Source organism: Callithrix jacchus, chromosome 12 (genome assembly GCF_049354715.1).
Source record: "Callithrix jacchus isolate 240 chromosome 12, calJac240_pri, whole genome shotgun sequence".
NCBI lineage: Eukaryota > Metazoa > Chordata > Mammalia > Primates > Cebidae > Callithrix > Callithrix jacchus.
Window position 1 is genome coordinate 20,493,699 of NC_133513.1, and position 22,522 is coordinate 20,516,220.

Consider the following 22,522-nt stretch of genomic DNA (forward strand, 5'->3'; position numbering starts at 1 on the left):
TAGAAAGAGAAAGAAAGAAGGAAAGAAGGAAGGAAAAGAAATGACAGATATAAGGCAGAGTCTACAGAGTTAACACAAATGAGTGGAGAGGACCAGGTGGGACTGTGTGGGACTTGAGAATTTTCTTTCTGTTTCTCAAATGCCTTAGATTTGCGTTTGCATCGTATTTTTAAAATTTTTTATTTTGGAAATTTTCTTTCTTTTTTTTTCTTTTATTTTGAGATGGGATCTCACTCTGTCCTCAGGCTGGAGTGCAGTGGTACAATCATAATTCACATTTTTTCTTTCTTTCTTTTTTTTTTTTTTTGTTGAGACAGGGTTTGTTATGTTGCCCAGGTTGGTCTTGAACTCCTGGGCTTAAGTGACCTTCCCACCTCCACCTCCCAAGTACTGGGATCACAGGCAAGAGCCACCATGCCCAGTCTCAAAGTTTTCAAATAGAATGAATAGTCTAATGATCCCCACATGCCCTTCACTTATATTTCAATCATTTCCAACATTTTACTAATCTTGTTTCATCTATTCCTCACTTCTTTGCTAAATTATTTTAAGCAAACCTCAGGCAACATGCCATTTAATCTGTAAACATTTCATTATACTTTTTGTTTTTGAGGCGGAGTCTTGCTCTGTTGCCCAGTCTGGAGTGCAGTGGTGCGATCGTGGCTCACTGCAACTTCTACCTCCTGGGTTCAAGTGATTCTCCTGCCTCACCTCCTGAGTAGCTGGGACTACAGGTGCATGCCACCATGCCCGGGTAATTTTTTAAAATATATTTTTAGTAGAGATGGTGTTTTTCCACATTGGCTAGGCTGGTCTTGAACTCCTGACCTCAGATGATCCACCCATCTTAGCCCCACAAAGTGTTAGGATTACAGGCATGAGCCACTGTGTCCAGCCATCTTCATTACATCTCTAAGTGATGGTGGCCTTACCGTCATCACAACAATGAAATTGAGTCAGTCTCCCCACTGGGGTTGCAGATGGTTTTTCACAGTTGATTTGTTCAAAGCAGAATCCAAACAAGGCCACAAGCTGTGTTTGGTTGTTATGTCTCCTAAATCCCTTTTATTCTTTTCAGAATTTCCCCGCCTCTTTTGTTAGGCCTTTGATTTCTGGAAGAAACTAGATTATTTTCCTGTAGAACAGCTCCTATTCTGGATTTCATCCATTGTTTCTTCCTGGCATGTTTAATTTGTTTTTCTGTGCCCGTAGTTGCTGTAAATGACTGTGTAGATTCAGAGTTTTTGTTAGATTCTGCTTCAGTTTTTAGTTAAGGAAACCTCATCAGTGACGCCCTGTCCTTCCTGTTGCATTCCAGCAGAGGCACAGAAGGTGGTGTTAGTAATGAAAAGAGTGAGCAGAGGGCGCGGGTTTGCTTTTCCCCCTATTCTTTTCTTTACTTTTTTTTTTTTGAGATGGAGTTTCGCTGTTGTTACCCAGGCTGGAGTGCAATGGCACGATCTCGGCTCACCGCAAACTCCGCCTTCTGGGTTCAAGCAATTCTCCTGCCTCAGCCTCCCGAGTAGCTGGGACTACAGGGGCACCAGCATGCCCAGCTAATTTTTGTATTTTTAGTAGAGACGGGGTTTCACCTTGTTGACCAGGTTGGTCTTGATCTCTTGACCTCGTGATCCACCCGCCTTGGCCTCCCAAAGTGCTGGGATTATAGGCGTGAGCTGCCGCACCATACTTTTTTTTTTTTTTTTTTTTTGAGATGGAGTCTCACTCTAGCCCAGGCTGGAGTGCAGTGGGTCTATCTTGGCTCACTGCAACCTCCGCCTCCTGGGTCCCTATTCAAGCAATTCTCCTACCTCAGCCTTCAAAGTAACTGGGATTACAGGCACGAGCCACCATGCCCAGGTAATTTTTATATTTTTTAGTAGAGACAGGGTTTCACCATGTTGGCCAGTCTGGTCTTGAACTCCTGACCTCGTGATCGGCCTGCCTCGGCCTCCCAGAGTACTGGGATTATAGACATGAGCCACCGTGCTCGGCCTCTTTACTTTTTCTTGAGATTGGGTCTTGCTTGCTGTCTAGGCTGGAGTGCAGTGGCACAATCATAGGTCACTGCAGCCTTAACCTCCTGAGCTCAAATAACCCTCCTGCCTCTACCTCCCGAGTAGCTGGGATTACAGGTGCATGCAACCACACCAAGCTTATTTTTTAATTTTTTGCAGAAACAGAATCTCTTCATCTTGCCCAAGGTGTTCTCAAATGCCAGGGCTCAAGCAGTCCTCCTGCCTGAGCCTCCCAAAGTGTTGGGATTATAGGTGTGTGCCTCCACGCCCAGCCTCCCTCATTCTTTAGTGTTTCTATTTATTTTTGTATTATAAACCAAAGAATAGAAAATCATCTTTAAAAAAAACAAATGAAAACAAAAGCTCACCATCTCCGCCTACCTCCCTCGAATCCAGTGTGTTTTTGTCCGCACAGTTCACGACGTTCCTGCCAACACTCAGGTCTTGTTTTCTTATAAATAGGATCATATTTATGTGATATCTCTGCAGCATACTCTTTTTCACCTTTCAGCACACCAGACATCCCTCAACACTGATGCAGAAAAGATTCAATTGATTCTTTTTAGGAATGTGTCATGTCCTATAGTGTCACTACAGCCTCACAGAATTAGGAGGTCCCAGCTTTCTGATCTTTTTCAAAAAATTGTAGTAACTGGCTGGGCGTGGTGGCTCATGCCTGTAATCCCAGCACTTTGGGAGGTCGAGGCGGGCGGATCACCAGGTCATGAGATTGAGATCAGCCTGGCCAACATGGTGAAACCCCGTCTTTACAAAAAATGCAAAAATTAGCTGGGTGCCTATAGTCCCAGCTACTCTGGAGGCTGAGGCAGAAGCTACTCTGGAGGCTGAGGCCTCACTTGAACCAGGGAGGCAGAAGTTGCAGTGAGCCAAGATCGCACCACTGTATACCAGCCTGGATGACAGAGCAAGACTCACTCTCAAAAAAAACAAAGATTATAGTAACATAAAAGTTACAATTTTAACCGTAGTACAATATGGTGGCATTAAGTACATACAGTCCCAGTGTGGTGCAGCCATCACCACTATCCATCTCCAGAACCTTTTTATCAGCCCCAACAGAAATTCTTTATCCATTTAGGGGTTTGCTTTTTTTTTTTTTTTTTTTGAGATAGAGTTTCGCTCTGTTGCCAAAGCTGGAGTGCAGTGGTGCGATCTTGGCTCACTGCAACCTCCGCCTCCCAGGTTCAAGCAATTCTCCTGCCTCAGCCTCCTGAGTAGCTAGGACTACAGGTGTGTGCCACCACACCCAGCTAATTTTTGTACTTTTATTAGAGATGGTTTCACCATACTGACCAGGCCGGTCTTGAACTCTTGACCTCAGGTGATCCATCTGCCTCGGCCTCCTGAAGGGCTGGGATTACAGGCATGAGCCACTGTGCCCTATTTTTTTTTTTTTTTTTTTTTTAAATAAAGGGTCTCACTCTGTCCCTGAGGCTGGAGTGCAGTGGTGCAATCTTGGCTCACTGCAGCCTTGACTTTCTGGGCTCAAGTGATGCTCCTGACTCAGCCTCCTGTGTAGCTGGGTCACCATCACACCTGGCTAATTTTTATTTTTATTTTTTTATAGAGATGGCTGGCGGTGGCGGTCTCACTTTGTTGCCCAGGTTGGTCTCAAACGCCTAGGCTCATGTGATCCTCTGGTTTCTACCTCCCAACATGCTGGGATTACAGGCATGTGCCACTATTCCTGGCTGGGGTTTGCTTTTAAGGAAGGCAGCTTTGGGCTGGGCATGGTGGCTCACTTTTGTAATCCCAGCACTTTGGGAGGTCCAGGCGGGCAGATAGCTTGAGGCCAGGAGTTCAACACCACCTGGGCAACATGATGAAATCTCATCTCTACTAAAAAAAAAAAAAATAAATAAAATTAGCTGGGTGTGGCGACAGCTGTAATCCCAGCTACTCAGGAGGCTGAGGCAGGAGAGCTGAGATCATGCCACTGCACTCCAGCCTGGGCAACAGAGCAAAGGCTTCATCCCAAAAAATGAAAAAACAAAACAAAACAATAACAACAGCAAAGAAAGGCAGCTTCTACATTCCCTAGCCCCAGTTCCAAGGGACTAGCTGCCCTGAGGGCCTCTCCCCATTGTCTCTCCTCCTCTTCCTGAAGGTGCGTCTTTATGCGGCTGGCCACGATATGTGTCCTGGTGTTCACGCTGGGCTCCAAGATCACATCCTGTGATGATGACACATGTGACCTCTGTGGCTACAACCAGAAACTCTACCCAGTGAGTTGCGGGGCTGGGGCATTCGGCTGGGTGGGTCCTTCTGGAGTACAGCGTCATGGTCAAGAGAACAGCCGTTGACGTCTCGGGTTCGAACTGCAGTTGCTCCACTTTCTAGTTCTAGTGATGAGACAGAGTCTGATCCCACGGAGTCCAACCCAAGGCACATCTGAGGGGCTTGGAAACCAGTCTGTTTTGAGGCCCAGCATTTGCATCAGCTGATGCCCTAGCTGGAGCCGCAGGATCTGGAGTTGGAAAGGGAATTAGACGGTATCTTGAAGCCTGGCTTTCTCTGCCTCAGGTAGGGTCTTTCAGTTTCCCTCACTCTCTTTGGTTTCAGTGCTGGGAGACCCAGGTTGGGCAGGAAATGTACAAGCTGATGATCTTTGACTTCATCATCATCTTGGCTGTGACACTCTTCGTGGATTTCCCTAGAAAGTAAGTGTGGGAGTGCCCTTCTTATCCCTGCCGCCACCACACACACACACACACACACACACACACACAATTGGAGGGTCCCATTGCAGCTGCATTCCTGAAGGTGCTAGATGACTCTACAGCCCTGGACATCTGACACCTGGCAACTTCTTCTTTCTTTCTTTCTTTCTTTCTTTCTTTCTTTCTTTCTTTCCTTTCTTTCTTTCTTTCTTTCTTTCTTTCTTTCTTTCTTTTCTTTCTTTCTTTCTTTCTTTCTTTCTTTCTTTCTTTCTTTCCTTTCTTTCTTTCTTTCTTTCTTTCTTTCTTTTCTTTCTTTCTTTCTTTCTTTCTTTCTTTCTTTCCTTTCTTTCTTTCTTTCTTTTCTTTTCTTTCTTTCTTTCTTTCTTTCTTTCTTTCCTTTCTTTCTTTCTTTCTTTCTCTTTCTTTCTTTCCTTTCTTTCTCTTTCTTTCTTTTTCTTTCTCCCTCCCTTCCTCCCTTCCCTTCCCCTCCCCCTTCCTCCCTCCCTTCCTCCCTTCCCTTCTTCCCTTTCCTTCCCCTTCCCCTTCCCTCCCTCCCTCCCTCCTTCCCTCCCTCCCTCCCCACTTCCTCCCTTTCTCCCTCCCTTCTTTCCTTCCTTCCTTCCTTCCTTCCTTCCTTCCTTCCTTCCTTCCCTCCCTCCCTCTTTCTCTTTCTTTCCTTTCTTTTATTTCCTGGCAGGGTCTTGCTCTGTCACCCAGGCTGGAGTGCACTGGTGCAATCATGGCTCACTGCAGCCTGGGTTCAAGTGATCCTTCTGCCTTAGCCTCCCAAGGAGTACCTGGACTGCAGGCATGCATCACCATGCTTGCTAATTTTTAAATTTTTTGTAGAGAGGGGGTCTTGCTGTGTTGCCCAGGCTGATCTCAAACTGGCCTTCAATGATCCTCCTGCCTCAGCCTTCCAAAGTGCTGGGATTACAGGTTTGAACCATTGCACCTGTCCACAACTGGAAAGTTTCAAGCAGCTCTAGGCTGGTGACCTCAGCATTCATTAGTTGTTCATCTAGAGGCAGCATGAAAAGCAGAAACAGGGTCACTCTCCATGAGGTTTTGCTGGAAACAACCTTCTGCCATTAGCACAAGAGGTGCAGACCCTCCAGGCTGCAGTGGACACCCGCCTCACGATCTGGGTTCAAGCTCCCTCCCTGCCTCTTGCTAGTCATGTGATCTTGGGCAAGTTACTTAAGCTCTGTGTCTGTTTCCTCACCTGTAAAATGCAGAGAGCAGTAGTACCCACCCAGTAACTTTGTTGCAGTAAATGAGATAATTAATGCAGATAAAAGCACTGAGAACACTCCACAGGACAGAACTCAACAAAACATTAGCTGTCACCATCATGATTATCATAAACTGTGTTGTCATTTCTGTTATTATTCTCTGGTCGCTTACCACTCTTTACCCACATATGCAGATAATCTAGGCAGAGGCCAGAGGTCCAGTGAGCCCTTAAAAATAAATATGAAAGGCTGGGCGTGGTGGCTCACGCCTGTAATCCCAGTACTTTGGGAGGCCGAGGCAGGTGGATCACAAGGTCAGCAGATCGAGACCAGCCTGGCCAACATGGGGAAACCCCATCTCTACTAAAAATACAAAAATTAGCTGGGTGTGGTGGCATGTGCCTGTAGTCCCAGCTACTTGAGAGGCTGAGGCAGGAGAATTGCTTGAACCTGGGAGTCAGAGGTTGCAGTGAGTCAAGATCGTGCCACTGCACTCCAGTGCAACAGAGCAAGACTCCATCTCTAAATAAATAAATAATTAATTAAATTAGAAAGCCCTGGCACAGTAGCTCACACCCATAATCCTAGCACTGGGGAGGCCAAGGCAGGGGGATTATTTGAGGCCAGGAGTTTGAGATCAACCTGGGCAAAATAGCAAGACCCCATTCCTTAAAAAAAAAAAAAGGTAGCCAAGTATGCACATGTCATCTCGGCCACTTGGGAGGCTGAGGCAGGAAGACCACTTGAGCCTTGGAGGTCCAGGGTACGGTGAGCTGTGATTGCACCACTGCACTCCAGCCTGGGTGACAAAGTGAGACCCTGTTTCAAAAAAAAAAAAAAAAACCAAGGATTGTATCAATTTGGGTGCTGAATTGTATATCTGAGACTTGGACCCTGATCTTAAATGATTCCAGAGTTTCTTATATTCTGCCTCTTTTTCTTTTTTTTTTTTTGAGTGGAGTCTTGCTCAGCTGCCCAGGCTTGAGTGCGATGGCATGGTCTCAGCTCACTGCAACCTCCACCTCCCAGGTTCAAGCGATTCTCCTGCCTCAGCCTCCCGAGTAACTGGGATCACAGGTGCCTTCCACCACACCTGGCTAATTTCTGTATTTTTAGTAGAGACGGGGTGTCACCATGTTGTCCAGGCTGGTCTCAAACTCCTGACCTTGTGATCCCTCCACCTCGACCTCACAAAGTGCTGGGATTACACGCGTGAGCCACCGCGCCTGTTCTATTCTGCTAAGACATATGACTAGCCAGTGTCCATGAGAAATATGCGTGGAAATAGCCCTGATCTTTTTGATGTGGTTCTGCGGCCTTGGGAGATGGCAGTAGCCCAGGTGAGGATTGTGTGTTCCAGGCTCCTGGTGACCTACTGTTCCTCTTGGAAGCTGATTCAGTGCTGGGGGCAGCAGGAATTTGCCATTCCCGATAACGTCCTGGGGATAGTTTATGGGCAAACCATCTGCTGGATCGGAGCCTTTTTCTCACCCCTTCTCCCTGCAATTGCAACCTTGAAGTTCATTATCATCTTCTATGTGAAAGAGGTAAGGAGCCGGTGGGAATGGGGGGCTCACATGCTGGGCCGTTTTCAACTTTCCAGGGTGCAAATATGTCTGGAGCTCACCTCACGTCCCATGAGACATATCAAAATTACATCCTTTATTTAAAATATATGTTTATTCTAGAAAAAGACTCTTAATGGATTTTTGTGCTTTTGTAATTTTGAGAGTTTTGTCAAGAATTGTTTTGTTAAGTTCTGATGTGGTAGCTCCCTCCTGCCTGTAATCCCAGCACTTTGGGAGCCTGAGGTGGGTGGATCACCTGGGGTCAGGAGTTCAAGACCTCCCTGGCCAACATGGCGAAACCTCGTCTCTACTAAAAGTACAAAAATTAGCTGGGTGTGGTGGTGGGTGCCTGTAATCCCAGCTACTCCAGAGGCTGAGGCAGGAGAATTGCTTCAACCCAGGAGGCAGAGGTTGCAGTGAGCCAAAATCATACCATTGCACTCCAGCCTGGGTGACAGAGTGAGAATTTGTCTCAAAATAAGTAAATACATAAATAAAAATAAAACGAACATTTATGAATTTCTATTTTGTAATTTTCTGTTTGCATTTTGGAGCCAATGTGTTTTTTGAATTTTGGTTTTTTTGAAAAAAAATTTTTTTAAATTGGAAAATGGCAGGGGGGGTCTCGCCATGTTGCCCAGGCTGGTCTTGAACTGCTGGGCTCAGGTAATCCTCCCACTTCAGCCCTCCAAAGTGCTGGAATTGCATGTTGAGCCACCCCACCTGGACCAGTAAATTTATTTTCAAGTCTCAATGATTTGTGCAAGATCTTGGGCGTTTCACAGTTCATTGTGCCAGAACTAAGTGCTTAATGAGTAAAGCAGCCTTGCAGAAGACTGGCTCATCTGGACTTATTAACCTCTTTTTTATTTGTTTTTTTCTTTTTTGAGATGGAGTCTCACTCTGTCGCCCAGGCTGGAGTGCAATGGTACTATCTCGGGTCACTGCAACCTTCGTCTCCCAGGTTCAAGCTATTCTCCTGCCTCAGCCTCCTGAGTAGCTGGGATTACAGGTGCCTACCACCACACCCAGCTAATTTTTGTATTTTTAGTAGAGATGGGGTTTTACTGTGTTGACCAGGCTGGTCTTGAACTCCTGACCTCAGGTGATCCACCCACCTTTGCCTCCCAAAGTGCTTACAAAGGGATTACAGGCATAAGCCACCACGCCCTGCCCTTTTTTTTTTTTAATTATAGAGGCTATATAATATTAAACATTTAAATAATGCAGATATGTATACAGTAACTTCTGTCCCTTCTTCCAGAGGTACCCTCTGTTAACAAGCCCAACATTTATTGATCACCTATTATGCCAGGCCCTGAGGATTCCAAATTAAAAATCATAATAATACTGTTAATAATAATAGTGTTAGTAATAATAGCAGATAATAATGCCATGTGTCCCCTCTCTGCCATTACTTTACACAAATTTTCATGCAGTGATTTCACCCACCCTATGATGTAGTACTGTATTTTATTTTATTAAAAGAAATTTTGAGACAGAGTCTCACTCCTGGTTTGGGTGCCGTGGCATGATCTCAGCTCATTGCAGCCTCTGCCTGCTGGGTTCAAGCAATTCTTGTGCCTCAGCCTCTTGAGTAGCTGGGATTATAGGCATACACTACTGTGCCCTGCTAAATTTTGTACTTTTACTAGAGATGGGTTTTCACCATTTTGGCCAGGCTGGTCTTGAACTCCTGGCCTCAAGTGATCCACCCACCTCGGCCTCCCAGAGTGCTAGGATTACAGGTGTGAGCCACTGTGCCTGGACAAAAGTACCGTATTTTGTAAATTAGGAAGCTGAAGTTTAGAGAAACTGGTCCAAGGTCACACAGCTTTTAAGTGACCCCTTAGATTGTAACCCAGGTTTATTTCACTCTAGAGTCTAAGCCCAGTATGCAAGGCCTTAGATTGGGCCAACCTTTCTACCTGGGTGTTTTGACTTTTTAAGAGTGTTCTGATGCTTTCACTTGGAAACACAAGTTGGCTGAAATCATCGAAGGAGAGATGGATGTGAGAAAGCTCACAGGGACTGTTTTCCCTTTCCAGAAAATACTGATTAGCCCATGGTTTCCCAGTGTGTAGCATAGGAAAGACACGGTGGGGTGATGGAGGCTGGTCATGGGGACACCAGGACTCACTTCCTTCACAGGGGTGTCCTGCTGCTGCCCTGAGACTGGGCACCAAGTATCCTTGGTACTCAGTGTCCTCTGGCTCACAAGATGTTCCGGCTCCTCCTGAATTCAGAAGAGCTTATGTTCCTGCGGAGTCAGACAGCTTTTTAAACTATTGAGAAATTTCATGCCTGTTACCATTATATCCCTTCTCACTTCCTTGATATTTCCTTCGAGTCTTTTTTCCCCTCCATGGAAATACTTACTTTTAACATATAGGAAAAAGTATATGTGCTTATGAAAAACTTCAGGTAAAGGACCTCTTAATTCAGTGTATGTTATTATAGATTCAGTTATATATATTTAAATCCCTATAAAGAATAAATACTTTAACTCATATGGAATTTTGAAATCTACAATTTTCACAGTGCCACATGGATGTAAAGTTGTCTCTCATTCTTATTTTTTCTTATTTGAGACCGGGTCTCACTCTGTCATTCAGACTGGAGGGCAGTGGTACAGTGGCACAGTCACGATTCACTACAGCCTCAATCTCCTGGGCTCAATCCATCCTCCCACCTCAGCCTCCTGAGTAGCTGGGACTACAGGTGCCCGCCACCACTCCTGGCTAATTTTTTGTATTTTTAGTAGAGATGGGGTTTCACCATATTGGCCAGGCTGGTCTCGAACTCCTGACCTTGTGATCCGCCCACCTCAGCTTCCCGAAGTGTTGAGATTACAGGTGTGAGCCACTGCGCCCAGCCTCATCCTTCTTTAGGATTGTATGGTATTTCATTCTATATAGATGTACTTTAACCTTTAACTATAACCTAGTAAACTGTTGTTCCCCACCTCCATTTTTCTTTTTGAGAGAGGGTCTCTCTCCTTTGCCTAAGCTGGAGTGCAATGGCACAATCATAGCTCACTGCAGCCTTAAACTCCTGACCTCAAGTGATCCTCCTGCCATGACCTCCCAAAGTGCTGGGATTACAGATGTGAGACATTGCACCCAGCCACTAACCCCCACTGATAGTTACTTGGGTTGCTTGCAATTATTCTGTGTTATCAATGATTGTAGCATTAAGCATCCACATATCTGTGTTTTGGCCCATTTCCCCTTCTGTTTCATCAGCATGAATCCTCCAGAGTTTAGAGTCTGAATTAAACCTTTTTCATTTTGATCCATATTGCTGGACAAGCCTCTGGAAAGGTTAGAGTGATTTACATTCCCACTGTAAACCAGGAATATGCATATTTATCCTCACAGAAGCTATAATCATTGATCTTAATTTTTCTTTCTTTTTCTCCTTGTAGTGGAGTCTGCTTTACACCTGCAGACCCTCCCCGCGGCAGTTCAGAGCATCCAATTCTAATTTCTTCTTCCTGTTGGTGTTGTTGATCGGTCTGTGTTTGGCAATAATACCTCTGACAATCAGCATGTCTGGGTAAATGTGGCTTTGTTTTCTAGAACATTTCCTTGCTTCTTGACCTGTTCCTCTTTTATGTAAAAGGGTCCATCACATCACATTCTTTTTGTTTTGTTTTGAGATGGAGTCTTGTTCTATCGTCCAGGCTGGAGTGGGGTGATGCAATCTCAGGTCATTGCAACCTCTGTCTCCCAGGTTGAAGCGATTCTCCCGCCTTAGCCTCCCGAGTAGCTGGGACTACAGGCGTGTGCCACCACGCCCAGCTAATTTCTGTATTTTTAGAATGAAGAAAAAGAAAGGCATGGTATTTGCATTTTTTTGTTTTGTTTTTGGTTTTGAGACTGAGCCTCACTCTGTTGTCCAGGCTGGAGTGCAGTGGCAATCTCAGCCTCCCGAGTAGCTGGGATTACAGGTGCCCACCATCATGCCCCGCCAATTTTTGTATTTTTAGTAGACATGAGGTTTCGCCATATTGGCCATGCTGGCCTCAAATGCCTGACCTCAAGTGATCCATCCGCCTTGGCCTCCCAAAGTGCTGGGATTATAGGCATGAGCCACTGCGCCCTGCCGTATTATTTTTTAATTTTTCAACTATTTTTATCTGAGGTTAGTTGAATCTGATGATGTAGAACCTTTGGATATGGGGGAGTTGACTGGATTTGTTTTTTCTATGGATACCTTTTTTTTTTGGATAGGAAACAATTTGAAATTAACTTATAGACATCGTGATATTTCATTGTTAAGTACTTCAGCATGCTCCGAAGACTAAGCGCACTCTCCTTTATGTGTTTCCACAATCATATATCACACCTAAGAAGATTAATACTAATATCGTACTTCTGCCATTTACAATTTATCCAATTGTTTCTAAATAGCCTTTAGTATAGTTTTTTTTTTTTTTGGGACAGCATCTTGCTCTGTCACCCAGGCTGGAGTACAATGGCCTGATCTCGGCTCACTGCAATCTCTGCCTCCCAGGTTCAAGCGACTCTCGTGCCTCAGCCTCTGAGTAACTGGGATTACAGGCATCTGCCATCATGTCTACCTAATTTTTGTAGTTTTAGTAGAGATGGGGTTTCGCCATGTTGGTCAGGCTGGTCTCAAACTCCTGACCTCAGATGATCCACCTACCTTGGCCTCCCAAAGTGCTGGGATTACAGGCGTGAGCCATCACATCTGGCTTAGATTTGTTTGTAAAACAGTGATCTTTCAAGTTTGACCCATTGCTTTCGTTTGTTCTATCTCTTTAGTCTTCTCTTTTTAGTTTGAAGTTCTGGGGTACATGTGCAGGACATGTAGGCTTATTACCTAGGTAAACGTGTACTGTGGGGGTTTGCTGCACCTGTCAACCTGCACCTAGGTATTAGCTATTTTCCTAATGCTCTCCCTCTTTCATTTCTTTTAATCCCTGATTTTTTGAAGAATCAAGGCCAGTTGCCTCACTTCTAAATTAAGAGACTGGAGACTAGAATGCCCACATTTTGAATTTGTCTTTTTATTTTCTTATATTGTCATTTAACTTGCTCTTATTTCTTGAATTTCCTGTAAACTGGAAGTTAGGTCTAGAGACTTGATGAAATTTCAGGGTAAGCATTTTCTTTTCTTTTTTTTTTTTTGAGACAGTGTTTTGTTCTTGTTGCCCAGGGTGGAGTGCAATGGCATAGTCATGGGTTGCTGCAACTTCCGCCTCCCAGGTTCAAGTGTTCTCTTGCCTCAGCCTCCCAAGTAGCTGGGATGATAGGAATGCACTATCAAACCTGGCTAATTTTTGTATTTTTAGTAGAGATGGGGTTTCACCATGTTGGTCAGCCTGATCTCGAACTCCTGACTACAGCCAATCCACCCATCTTGGCCTCCCGAAGTGCTTGGATTGCATTCGTGAGCCACTGCACCTGGCCAGGGTAAGCATTTTCTACCCAAACTTTCTAGAAGGCCAGGAGGGGTCAGGCAGCTCCTTGTAGACCATTGTTAAAGAAACATTCTGGGTGTGTGGAGGCAGGACACTCAGCTGTGCTGCACCCTCCTTCTGAGTCCCTTGGTCTGTGTCCATCTTGGCAGCATCCCTTCCTCGAAAGCCTGTGGGCCGTTCACCAACTTCAACACCACCTGGGAGGTCATCCCCAAGACGGTGAGCACCTTCCCCAGCTCGCTGCAGTCCTTCATCCATGGCGTCACGTCAGAAGCCTTTGCAGTTCCTTTCTTCATGATTATCTGGTGAGTGAGAGAGAACCAACAGGACCCACTGAAGTAGGTGGGCTTCTCCCATTGGGAAACGGGGTGGGGGGGTTCACCCTAGACTTGACAAGTTGTTGGGCTGCTTTGAGCTGCACTTTCCCATCTCTAAAATGGGCATAATAGGCTGGGCATGGCAGCTCATGCCCGTAATCCCAATACTTTGGAGGGCTGTGAGGAGATCAATTGAGGCCAGGAGTTCAAAACCAGCCTGGGCAACATAGGGAGACCCTGACTCTACCAAAAACAGAAATAAAACCCAAAAATTAGCTTGGCATGGTGGTTACATGCCTGTAATCCCAGCTACTCAGGTAGCTGAGGCATGAGAATTGCTTGAATCTGGGAGGCTGAGGTTGCACTGAGCCAAGATCATGCCACTGGATTCCAGTCTGGGTGACAGAATGAAATCCTGTCTCATAAATAAATAAATAAATAAATAAATAAATAAATAAAATGGGCATAATAATAGTCACTCTTTCAGAGGCTCATTGGGCAAATTAAGAAAGATCACACTTAGCTCAATGCCTGGCTTATAAAAAGCCAATATATATTGCCTCTTTTTAACATTACTATTTACAGAATCTCTTTCTCTTTGAAAAGGAACAGATTTCTGAGCAGAGAGATGCACACCAGATTAGAGCATGCTCTTGAACCCTGGCTCTACTCATAAGCCATGAATAACTGGAATCAATTGTACCCTGCATGTACTATCATGAAATCATCACAATTACTCTGTGATGTAGATATTCTTGCGGTAAAACATCACCATAATACAAGAAGTAGGCACAAAGAAATGTACTTGTAAGAAGGCAGAATACCGCCAGGCATGGTGGCTCATGCCTGTAATGCCAGCATTTTGGGAGGCTGAGGTGGACAGATCACCTGAGGTCAGGAGTTCGAGACCAGCCTGACCAACATGGAGAATCCCCGTCTCTACTGAAAACACAAAATTAGCCAGGCGTGATGGCCTTTAATCCTAGGCTGAGGCAGGAGAATTGCTTGAACCGAAGAGGCGGAGGTCGCAGTGAGCTGAGATCGCACCACTGCACTCCAGCCTGGGCAACAAGAGTGAAACTTCATCTCAAAAAAGAGGAAAAAAAAGGGCAGAATACCTTTGATGGGATTAATACAATGCAATGACTTGGGGGAGCTGTGCAGGTAGCCAGCCTCCAATTCGTGGATCCAGGGCTCCAGCTGCTTCACTCTAGTTGGTTTACCCCAGCATTGCTTTGGCTGGTGTCACTTGGTGGCACATCTCTGATCTGACTTAAGTATCTCCGAGACTGCCAGGAAAATACTGTGGACATCAATGATTTCAGGAGCTCCTTGTTACTTTGCCCTCATTTCATCAGCCTTATCTGGGGAGATTGGATAGGAAACCACTTTCCTTTCATTCAGTGAGGTTGCTTGCTGTTTTTATGAGAGCTTGCCCTCCATGCCATTTGTCCCTCTCCCCAAAGATAATAACTTCAACCACCCCCATTTCAGATCTGGAGCTGCACAGAGACAGGAGCCAGCTGTTGATTTTTTTTTTTTTTTTTTTGGAGATGGTGTTTTGCTATGTTACCCACTCTGGTCTTGAACTCCTGAGCACAAGTGGTTCTCCCTCCTTAGCCTCTTGTTTAGCTGGTACACTAGGCTTCTGCCACCACACCTGGCTTTGATTGCTTTTAATTAAAATATTATTGGCCAGGTGTGGTGGCTCACACCTGTAATCCTAGCACTTTGGGAGGCTGAGGCAAGTGGGTCACTTGAGGTCAGGAGTTCAAGACCAGCCTGACTAACATGGTGAAACCCTGTCTCTCCTAAAAAAAAAAAAATTAGCCAGGCATGGTGGCACATGCCTGTAATCTCAGCTACTTGCGAGGCTGAGGCAGGAGAATCACTTGAACCTGAGAGGCGGAAGTTGCAGTGAGCTGATATTGTGCCATTGCACTCCAGCCTGGGCAACAAGAGCAAAATTCCATCTCAAAATAAATAAATAAAAAATAAGGGAGATCGATCCAAGATGGCCGACCACTAACAGCTCAGGATTGTAGCTCCCAGTGAAAGCTCAGAGAACGAGACGACACCACATCTTTAGACGAATTTTCGTCACTCACCGATTAGCCGATTCCCAGTGGAGGAGCCCCACGGGTCGCCAGCGCGACTCTTGTGGCCGCCGCAGCGGTTTTGCCAGCGTCTCGGCGCAGCAGCTCTTCACGCAGAGCCAACGGGACTGCTTCCCCTACTGACCGGAGTTTGGAGCTCCGGGAAGTCAGAGCCGCTTGTTGCGGACTCAAGAGGGAAGCCAGACCAGAGATTCCCGGGCAGAAGAGCACCATCAGTCTTATCGCTGCTATTTAGGCTGCCACAGTGGGTGGCTCGGATCCCAGCACTGGGAATCAGTAAGTCGGACGTCGACTCAGAAAACTAATTAGAAAGGCGGTTCATCTATAATGAAGGGAAAAAAACAGCCTAAGAAGGCCGAGTATACTCAAAATCAGAACCCATCAGCAACGGAACAAGCCCTGATGGAAAAGGACTCATCAGCAACCGAACAAGCCCTGATGGAAAAGGACTCATCAGTAACGGAACAAGCCCTGATGGAAAAGGACTGTGTTCCATTATCTGAAGTAGGCTTTAAAAGGTGGATGATAAGAAACTTCTGGGAGTTAAAGGAACTTGTTCTAACCCAATGTAAAGAAACTAAGAACTTGGAAAAAAGGTTCGATGAAATGTTGAAAAGAATAGACAATATAGAGAGGAATACAAATGAACTTATGGAGTTGAAAAATACAACACGAGAACTGAGTGAAATATGTACAAGCTTAAACAGCCGAATGGATCAAGCAGAAGAAAGGGTATTAGAGGTCGAAGACCAACTTAATGAAACAAAACGACAAGACAAGAATAGAGAAAAAAGGATAAAAAGGAATGAGCAAAGTCTCCAAGCAATATGGGACTATGTGAAAAGACCTAATATACGCTTGATTGGTGTACCTGAATGTGACGGAGAGAATGAAGTCAAGCTGGAAAATACTCTCCAGGACATTATCCAGGAAAATTTTCCTAATTTAGCAAAGCAGGACACTATTCAACCCCAGGCAATACAGAGAACACCACAAAGATATTCCTCAAGAAGACCAACCCCAAGGCACATAATCGTTAGATTCACCAAGATCGAAACGAAGGAGAAAATATTAAGGGCAGCCAGAGAGAAAGATCAAGTTACCCATAAAGGTAAGCCTATTAGGCTTACAGCAGATCTCTCAACGGAAACCCTACAAGCTAGAAGAGAGTGGGGGCCAATATTCAATATACTTAAAGAACAAAACTTTCAGCCCAGAATTTCATATCCTGCCAATTTAAGCTTTACATTTGAAGGAAAAATAAAATCTTTTAGGAACAAGCGAGTACTCAGAGATTTTATTACCACCAGGCCTGCTTTACAAGAACTTCTAAAAGAAGCATTATACACAGAAAGGAACAACCAGTATGATCCTTTCTAAAAATACACCAAAAAGTAAAGAGCATTAACATAAAGAAGAACTTTTATCAACAAAAGGACAAAATAGCCAGTTAATATCAAATGGCAGTAACCCTAAAGTTAAATCAACCAAATCTCCCAATCAAAAGATACAGACAAAATCCAACGGTATATCCAAAGATATACATAGACTCAAAATAAAGGGTTGGAAAAAAAAAACGTACCAACCAAATGGAGAGCAAAAATAAATAAATAAAAAGCAGGAGTTGCAATTTTCACATTTGACAAAACAGATTTCAAAGCTATAAGGATACAAGGGTAAAAGGATTAATGTAACAATAAGAGATCTTAACACCCAGATACATAAGACACATAGTGAGATTTAGATTCAACGAGACAACAAATTGATAACGATATCCAGGATTTGAACTCAGAGCCAGAACAAATAAACACAATAGAGGTCTCCATTTTAAACACATAAAATATGCATTAACCACTTTAAACACTCAAAATATTGATCGGCCATTATTGAAACCCATTTTAGGAATGAAGTAATATTCCTTTTTCCCTCTTTTTCTTTTTTTCCCCTTCTTTTTCTCTTTTTCCCTTAAAAAAAAAAAAAGCCTAGGTTACCTAATGGGGGAGGACCCCATGTTTTATTGCTCACGACTCTATCACTATCCTTAAAGATGATTTCGCTCACTGCCCTGCCCCCTAACCTATGCAAAAGAAAAAAAATAAAAATAAAAAAATAAAATAAAATAAAATGATGTTATCCAAGCTGGCAATCACTGGGTTTTATTATGTTTCCCTATTTTACAAATGAGGAAATGGGCCAGAGGGGCTCCACGGTGACATGTGGATGCAAATGTCAATTAATTATATGCCCAGCTGACTTTCTCAACCATGTCCTTCTCTCTCTTTCTGTCATTCTGTATGTACAAGGGGAACATCAGCAAATTTTTATATTAGCTTAAAAAGCAAGGCATAAATCAGATTCTGCTGCCGTTGCCAAATAAAACTTCAGTAGCTGTTTCTTACACCTTCTACTTGGAAGAGATGAGGGTTTTCTTTATTTTTTTGTAGAGACAGGGTCTGGCTCTGTTGCCCAGTCTGGAGTACAGTAGTGTGATCATAACTCACTGCAACCTTGAACTCCTGAGCTCAAACCCTCCCACCTCAGCCTTCTGAGTAGCTGGGGACTATAGGTGCATGCCACCATGCCTGACTACTTTTATATCTTCTTTTCCTTTTTTTTTTTAAGATGGAGTCTTGCTCTGTCACCCAGGCTAGAGTGCAGTGGTGCGACCTTGGCTCACTGCAACCTCCACCTCCTGGGTTCAAGTGATTCTCCTGTCTCAGCCTCCTGAGTTGCTGGGAATTACAGGCGTGCGCCACCATGCCTGGCTACTTTTTGTATTTTTTTTTTTAATAGAGATGGGGTTTCACTATGTTGGCCAGGCTGATCTGGAACTCTGGACCTTGTTATCTGCCTGCCTTGTCCTTCCAAAGTGCTGGAATTACAGACGTGAGCCACTGCACCCAGCCAATTTTTGTGTTTTTATTTTTTATTTATTTTATTTTATTTTTTTGTTTTTGAGACGGAGTTTCGCTCTTGTTACCCAGGCTGGAGTGCAATGGCGCGTTCTCGGCTCACCGCAACCTCCGCCTCCTGGGTTCAGGCAATTCTCCTGCCTCAGCCTCCTGAGTAGCTGGGATTACAGGTGCGCACCACCATGCCCAGCTAATTTTTGTATTTTTAGTAGAGTCGGGGTTTCACCATGTTGACCAGGATGGTCTGGATCTCTTGACCTCGTGATCCACCCGCCTTGGCCTCCCAAAGTGCTGGGATTACAGGCTTGAGCCCCCGCGCCTGGCCAGTTTTTGTGTTTTTAATAGAGATGGGGTTTCACCATATTGGCCAGGCTGGTCTCAAACTCCTGCCCTCAGGTGATCTGCCTGTCTTGGACTCCCAAAGTGCTGGGATTACAGGTATGAATCACTGTGCCCAGCCATATTTTATTTTTCTAGAGATGGGGCTGTCACTATGTTGCCTGGGCTGGTCTCAAACTCCTGGCCATAAGTGATTCTCCTGCCTCAGCAAAGCACTGGGATTATGAAAATGAGCCATTGTGCCCAACCTTTTTTTCTAACAAAAGTAAAACTGTTCCAAGGAAAAATATGTTGGTTTGTTTTTCTAGCGGCCTTCCAATGATCCAGACTCCCTGTGACCTGTCTGTCTTGTGTTACAGCCTCATCATGTTTTACTTCATCGCCTTAGCTGGAGCACACAAACGAGTGGTCATCCAGCTCCGAGAGCAGCTGTCCCTGGTAAGGAAGCATAGCCCCAGAGGGTCATGGTGGCAGGCATTTACCCAGGACACTGCAAGGAAAGTGGTGTTTTCCCGCGAGGGAGTAGAATTTCTGCAGCCTTCTCTCGCCACCACCTCCTCAAAACTCTGCCTTCAGGCCCAGCCCCGTCCAGCTTCATTCATTCACTGATTCATCCATTCCTTCACGATGTGTATTAAGGAGGGTGTGGTGGCTCATACCTGTAATCCCAGCACTTTGGGAGGCTGAGGAAGGTGGATCACTTGAGCTCAGGAGTTTGAGAGCAGCCTGGCCAACATGACGAAACCCCATCTTTACTAAAAATACAAAAATTAGCTTGGCATGGTGGTGGGCACCTGTGATCCCAGCTACTTGGGAGGTTGAGGCAGGAGAATCCCTTGAACTCAGGAGGTGGAGGTTGCAGTGAGCTCAGATTGCACCACTGCACTCCATCCTGGGCCGCGGAGTGAGACTCCATCTCAAAAATAAAAATAAAAGTGTATTAAGCACCTATTCTATGCCTTGGACTGTGCTTGGTGCTGGGACACTTTGATGAACAAGAGACAAACAGCTAGGGTGTTAATAAGATAAATGCTGATTAATTATAGCTTCTATGAAGATAGTTAAAAACAAGGTAGAGTGATGAGTGGGCCATCTACTACTGCAGATGTGGAGGCAGAAGGCGTCTTTGAGGAGGTGTTTTTTTTTTTTTTTTTTTTTTAATTCCAGATGGGTTCTCACTCTCTTGCCCAGGCTGGAGTACAATGATGTGTTCATAGCTCACTGCAGGCTCAAACTCTTGGGTTCAAGCCAGCCTCCCACCTTAGCCTCCAAAGTAGCTGGGACTAGTGGTGTGCATCACCATCCCTGGCTAATTTTTAAATATTTTATAGACACGAGGTCTCACTATGTTGCCCAGACTAGTCTCAAAGTCCTGGGCTCAAGTGATCGTTCCCTCTTGGCCTCCCAAAGTGCTGGGATTATAGGCATGAGCCACCGTGCCTCACCCTAGCTGAGACTTGAATAATAGAGAGAGGAGCCCATTATCAGAAGTCCTATTTAATGAAGAGAATGAGGCAAAGGGCACAGTGAGGGTATAAGCCAGGCACTTCAGAGGGACAGGCGGAAGTGTGGTGTGGCCACAGGGTGGTGAGTGATGGGAAGAGGCAAGGGGTTGTAATGGTAGCCAGAGTCATTGAGTCATAGTGCCTTGATGGCTCTGTTAAGAAGATTGAGTGGGAGGGAAGCTGCTGAAAGGTGTTAATTTTTTTTTTTTTTGAGACAGTCTTGCTCTGTCATCCAGTCTGGAGTGCAGTGCCGTGATCTCAGCTCACTGCAACCTCTACCTCCTGGGTTCAAATGATTGACCTGCCTCAACCTCCCGAGTAGCTGGGGTTATGGGCACGTGTGACCACACCTGGCTAATTTTTGTATTTTTAGTAGAGAGTGGGTTTCACCATGATGGCTGGACTTTTTTTTTTTTTTTTCTTTGAGACAGGGTCTCACTATGTCACCGAGGCTGGAGTGCAGTGGCATTATCTCAGTTCACTGCAACCTCCACCTCCAGGGTTCAAGCGATTCTCCTGCCTCAGCCTCCTGCGTAGCTGGGACTACTAGCTAGGCATGTGCCACCTTGTCTGGCTAATTTTTGTACTTTTAGTAGAAACGGGGTTTAACCATGTGTCCAGGCTGGTCTCGAACTTCTGACCTCAGGTGATCTGCCTGCCTCAGCCTCCAAAAGTGCTGGGATTACATGCATTAGCCACCATACCTGGCTGTACTGTGCATTAAAAAAAAAAAAAAAAATAGTCCAGTGGTTAGAATCCTCAGCCCTGAGTATGGTGGGTAACGATGGCATTTGTTTCCAAATATATTAAATGTACTTGTGAACTTCTTATTTTTTAGGAAAGTCGTGACAAGCGCTACCTAATCCAGAAAATAACAGAAGCCCAAAGGGACATGAGGAACTAACTAGACTGAGCGTGAAGATAGCACTGCCTGTTGCTTCTATGCTGACCTAGTGACTCTGCTGAGCCTCCTGAGTCTACCTGGGTTTTCAGTGGACATTGAAAAATATATTTTTCTGGAGTTTAGGCTTTTGCATATGTGCAGTTGTGTTTACCTAACCCAGTCCCTAATTAGGGCTTTAGTAACTTAGAAAAGCAGGGGAAACCCAAGCCTTTGCCTACCGACTGGCCACTCACTGATGCCTCTACCAAAAACCAATAAGCTGTCGAGCCGCGAGTTTATGTGCACAAGTGTTTTGGGATGTGGACTCGAGCTCAGCCTGTTAATCAGACCAGCCCACTGACATTTAACAAACAGAATTGGAGGCTGGTTTCTTAAACACACATGTACACATTTTTAAGGGCTGTTCGTTTTCTTGTGCTTACAATTTTTAATGCATGTGCCTTTATTTCACAAAACATGTGACTGGGTGCGGTGGCTTATGCCTGTAATCCCAGCACTTTGGGAGGCAGGCTGATTGCCTGAGGTTGGGAGTTTGAGACCAGCCTGACCAACATGAAGAAATCCTGTCTCTATTAAAAATACAAAATTAGCTGGGCGTGGTGGTGCCTGCCTGTAATCTCAGCTATTCGGGAGGCTGAGGCAGAAGCAGAGGTTGTGGTTAGCTGAGATGGTGCCATTGCACTCAAATCTGGGTGACAAGAGCAAAACTCCATCTCAAAAAAAAAAAAAATGTAGAATATCTTTTAAGATTTCCGTTATGGTAAAAACCATATGCAATAAATACCTCATTGTAAGCTTAATCAAAATGGATAGATCTGAACCTTTTAACAGAAGTTTAAGTTAGGCTGGGCGCGGTGGCTCAAGCCTGTAATCCCAGCACTTTGGGAGGCCGAGGAGGGTGGATCATGAGGTCAAGAGATCGAGACCATCCTAGTCAACATGGTGAAACCCCGTCTGTACTGAAAATACAAAAAATTAGCTGGACACGGTGGCGCGTGCCTGTAATCCCAGCTACTCAGGAGGCTGAGGCAGGAGAATTGCCTGAACCCAGGAGGCGGAGGTTGCGGTGAGCCGAGATCGTGCCATTGCACTCCAGCCTGGGTAACAAGAGCGAAACTCTGTCTCAAAAAAAAAAAAAAAAAAAAGAAGTTTAAGTTATTGTTTAATGTAATCAGTTTTCATTTTAATATTGTCAAAATATTTTTCAAAGCACTGTAGTTTTGTAATGGACTTTTTGAGCCTTCCTTCCATTGTGTTTCTTCCTTTCACTGCTCCACACCTTTCCTGGGGAGTAGCCTGGAATTTAAAGCTGGGCGCAGGTTTTAGAAAGTGCTCTTAACAGTAATTTTCCCCTCCCATCTCCACTCCACTACTCAGAAATGACTGACGCCTTGCTCAGAAGAGCAAGGATTTCTCATAGTCAATTTTCTTGCTTTTCCACAATGACAGTTTTTAAAGCGGGATATTTTTGTAACTG

The 22,522-nt window shown here is 44.8% G+C and overlaps 1 protein-coding gene across 5 annotated transcripts in view; it reads left to right on the forward strand.

The window, feature by feature from the left end:
- The window catches only part of TMC7 (transmembrane channel like 7), a 74,063-nt gene extending 51,774 nt beyond the window's left edge, over positions 1–22,289 (forward strand). For 4 of the 5 annotated variants that reach the window (XM_035267071.3, XM_078344786.1, XM_035267073.3 and 1 more), the window contains 7 exons: positions 4,147–4,264; positions 4,602–4,699; positions 7,295–7,481; positions 10,930–11,060; positions 13,101–13,256; positions 18,996–19,074; positions 20,980–22,289. In XM_035267071.3, the coding sequence (XP_035122962.3) occupies positions 4,147–4,264; positions 4,602–4,699; positions 7,295–7,481; positions 10,930–11,060; positions 13,101–13,256; positions 18,996–19,074; positions 20,980–21,045 (835 nt within the window). In that variant the 3' untranslated portion in view covers positions 21,046–22,289. Of the gene's footprint in view, positions 1–4,146; positions 4,265–4,601; positions 4,700–7,294; positions 7,482–10,929; positions 11,061–13,100; positions 13,257–18,995; positions 19,353–20,979 lie in introns of those variants that run through there. The other variant, XM_035267070.3, reaches the window with a different exon arrangement.
- The last annotated feature ends 233 nt before the right edge of the window (positions 22,290–22,522 follow it).